The sequence below is a fragment of the Rutidosis leptorrhynchoides genome, chromosome 5 (assembly GCF_046630445.1).
Source record: "Rutidosis leptorrhynchoides isolate AG116_Rl617_1_P2 chromosome 5, CSIRO_AGI_Rlap_v1, whole genome shotgun sequence".
Classification (NCBI taxonomy): Eukaryota; Viridiplantae; Streptophyta; class Magnoliopsida; order Asterales; family Asteraceae; genus Rutidosis; species Rutidosis leptorrhynchoides.
In genome coordinates, this window is record NC_092337.1 from 26,307,353 (window position 1) to 26,311,459 (window position 4,107).

Below are 4,107 nucleotides of genomic sequence, written 5' to 3' on the forward strand. Positions count from 1 at the left end.
CTTCTGGCCATGCGACTCGCATGAGGACCAGGGACAGCTCACATTGTTTTTGTCCTAACATTTGTCGACATAATAAAATATAAATATAATATATATAATTTAAATTAATTAATTATATATTATATTAAATTCACGTGCATAGTTGACTTGTAATTTTTGTTCCGATAAGTAGTACGTTGTCACTCGACTTATGTCCCGGTTCCGGTTTTTTTCGAACGCCCTTTCGTACGCTGAGAAAACTTGTACTTTACGTTTCGTGAATCGTACCTTTGTCAAAATATAGTCTTAAATCATCCATAAAATATACACTGTAGCAAAGTCAATTTCACTGTAGCAAATAGTGATTTTCAAAAACACTGTAGCATTTTGGGTACTGTAGCAATTTGAAAATGTTACTATCGTTTACTAAATAACTTAAAATTATATATATGTATATATCTTTTTAATATATATAAATCAGTTTTTAAATACACATTGGAAGTTATTTATAAATAAATTTTAATAATAAATATTTCAACTTATCATATACATTCAAATAGATATTTAAACCAATAAGTTTAATGTACGGTATCAAACAATTAATACATTGTTACCTTTTCATGTTATAGTATATATGTATCTATTTACATATAATTGTTCGCGAATCGTCGAAAACAACCGAAGGGTATTTAAATATATAAAAGTAATTCAAAAATTTTGAGATTCAGTTTTACAGACTTTGCTTATCGTGTCGGAAATGTTAATCATACAAAGATTAAGTTTAAATTTAGTTGAAATTTTCGGGTCATCACAGTTATGTTTTTTATATTATTTATGTATTTTATTTTATAAAAAATACTTTGTATTCATATTCATATTTAATATTTAATACTACCTCCGTCTCATTCCAATAGTCCAGTATTCCATTTTGGGCTGTCCCAAATTAATAGTCCACTTCCATAAATAGAAAGGAAAGAAGATATTTCATTGGTGGATCTGGAGAGAGAAGATATTTCATTGGTGGAGAAATGAAGTTAGTGGAATTTCCTAAAACTGCGTGTTTTTTGTCTGTGGACTATTGGAATGAGACGGAGGGAGTATAAAATAAAAAAATAATAAAATTGGTGGGACCTACATTCAGGTGACATAGTATTGGGGCGTCAGAGTTATTTTGTGTTAGAAACTGACATCTGTCACGTCACAGACAGATTGTACTTTTTAGCCAAAAAGTGTATGATTCGCCTCTGACGTCACAGGCAGGGTTATATATGGTCTTAATCCAGCTATTCCGACACCATTGAAAGAAGATTATACGTCTGAACTCAAGTTTAGTAACTGGTACTCCGTACTCTCTGTGTTGCTAAACTGATCGATCTAGGATCATTATCAGGGGCGAATTGGGGGGGGGGGGGGGGGGGGGTCGCCGACTGGGGGGGGTCGCCCACCCCCAGTCGATTTTGAAATTTTAATGTAAAAAATTGACTTTTTTTATTTTGCCCCCAACTCAAAAGTCATTTGGCCCAAACCCAAAAGTCATTTGCCCCAAAACCTACATATTTTGCTTCAAAACCTTCTAATTTTGTCTACTATTCTCTAAATTTTGCCCCAAAATTTTCAAATTTTGACCACAAACCTTCAAATTTTATCCAAAAACCTCAATATTTTGGCTAAAAACCTCCAATTTTTGTCCCAAAAACTCCGTATTTTGCCAAAAAAATTGCTACGGTTTTAAAAAAAAATTCCGCCCCCGATGAAGAAAAATCCTGCTTCCGCCACTGATCATTATTATATATGGGTCTACAATGCATATACATGGTAACATCGATATACATATGTACGCTTATGATCTACGGGGTAATAATCATTTGGGATTTAGTAATACTATACATTTTCCTTTTTAAATTAATTCTATGCTTTGTACATTCTCTGAATATTGAAATAAATACTCCTCAAACTTATTTTCTTTTTCTATATATAAGTTTGCACAACGATGTTCTATATAATGAGCATCATTCACATATAATATACACGTGATAATTAGATAAAACTTATTTTCTTTTTCTATAGGTTTGCACAAACGATGTTCAATATATAATTAGCATCATGCACTGATGCACATATAATTAATATACACGTGATATTTTTAGACACGCATGCACCGTATATATATTTCAGATATACATACTATATACTCCATATATAATTAGAATATATATTACGTATATTATGAAATACGTAACCCTACACCGAACCAAGAGCAGAGAAGTACATAACGAGTTAACAAACAATTTATTTATTAGGTATACAAACAAAATACAAGCACATTTCGTACAACAATCTGAACCCTTAATTAGTGGATCTTTTCTTAGAATTACATCCATCATCTTGAAGGTCCAAAATATTGTCTCATCAATTCAACTTGTTTATTTGTTTATAAACCTGCAAAAATAATGAAATGAATTAAAAAAAATATTAACGAAATTCGATGTTTCTACCTAGATTGTTTAAAAGCAAGAAATGAATTAGCTTACACATGTCTCTTATCCATTAATGGTAAGGAGGAGGAGGTGAACCGTAGATGTAATGTGGTGGTGGATACTTTTTCACGTGTGGTGGTGGAGGTGGTGGAGACTTGTACTTGTAAACCGGTGGTGGTGGAGGTGGTGACTTGTATATATAAGGTTTCTTTGGGGGAGGTGGTGGAGATTTGTATACATATGGTTTATGTGGCGGAGGTGGTGGTGAAGATTTGTATACGTAAGGTTTATGTGGCGGAGGTGGTGGTGGAGATTTGTATACGTAAGGTTTATGTGGCGGAGGTGGTGGTGATTTATATACGTATGGTTTATGTGGCGGAGGTGGTGGTGGAGATTTGTATACGTATGGTTTATGTGGCGGAGGTGGTGGTGATTTATATACGTATGGTTTATGTGGCGGAGGTGGTGGTGATTTATATACGTATGGTTTATGTGGCGGAGGTGGTGGTGGTGATTTGTATACGTATGGTTTATGTGGCGGTGGTGGTGGTGGTGATTTGTATACGTATGGTTTATGTGGCGGAGGTGGTGGTGGAGATTTGTATACGTAGGGTATATGTGGAGGAGGTGGTGGTGGAGACTTGTATACATAAGGTTTATGCGGTGGGGGTGGGGGTGGTGACTTGTATACGTAAGGTTTCTTTGGTGGTGGTGGTGGTGATTTGTATACATAGTGTTTATGTGGTGGTGGAGGTGGTGGTGACTTGTATACATAAGGTTTATGCGGTGGTGGTGGTGGTGGTGGTGGTAACTTGTGTACGTAAGGTTTCTTTGGTGATGGTGGTGGTGGTGGTGATTTGTACACATAGTGTTTATGAGGTGGTGGTGGTGACTTGTAAACATAAGGTTTGTGTGGTGGTGGAGGTGGTGGTGACTTGTAAACATAAGGTTTATGTGGTGGTGGAGGTGGTGGTGACTTGTAAACATATGGTTTATGTGGTGGTGGAGGTGGTGGTGACTTGTAAACATAGTGTTTATGTGGTGGTGGAGGTGGTGGTGACTTGTAAACATAGTGTTTATGTGGTGGTGGAGGTGGTGGTGACTTGTAAACATATGGTTTATGTGGTGGTGGAGGTGGTGGAGACTTGTAAACATAAGGTTTATGTGGTGGTGGAGGTGGTGGTGACTTGTAATAATACTTTGGTGGTGGCGGTGGTGGAGACTTGTGATGAACCGGAGGTGGTGGTGGTGGTGGAGGCGATTTATATACATATGGTTTCTTGGGTGGTGGAGGAGAATAGTAAGGGTAGGCCTCGGTGGTAGCGGTGGTTTGTGACGGCAAGCTGATGGAAATTATAACGGTCACTACCGCCATTAAAAGGGTGGCCATTTGAGACATCTTCCTTTTAGTACCCATTTCTACTTAGAGAACCGGGAACTAAGTTGTGATTTTGAGCATGCCTCTCGTACTTTATATATAGCCAATTTTTTATCCATAATTGCACACATAATGGTTAATTATTAGTACATCAGAGTAAGGTAAAGTAATACCACCAACTACTTTTATTATATTTCCACGTAGACAAAAATAATGCATCCCTGCTTTCTCGCTAAAAACTAATGCAACACTATTTTGTCAGTGGTGAAATAT

General features: G+C 36.3%; 1 protein-coding gene across 1 annotated transcript; it reads right to left on the minus strand.

Annotated features, from left to right (window-relative positions):
- Positions 1 to 2,249: 2,249 nt before the first annotated feature.
- Positions 2,250 to 3,886, minus strand: LOC139847704 (uncharacterized). Its single transcript, XM_071837427.1, has 2 exons — positions 2,511 to 3,886; positions 2,250 to 2,418 (listed from the first exon to the last, which is right to left on the minus strand). The coding sequence occupies exon 1, from the start codon at positions 3,871 to 3,873 to the stop codon at positions 2,527 to 2,529; it is 1,347 nt and encodes a 448-aa protein (XP_071693528.1). The 5' UTR covers positions 3,874 to 3,886; the 3' UTR covers positions 2,250 to 2,418; positions 2,511 to 2,526.
- Between the last annotated feature and the right edge of the window lie 221 nt (positions 3,887 to 4,107).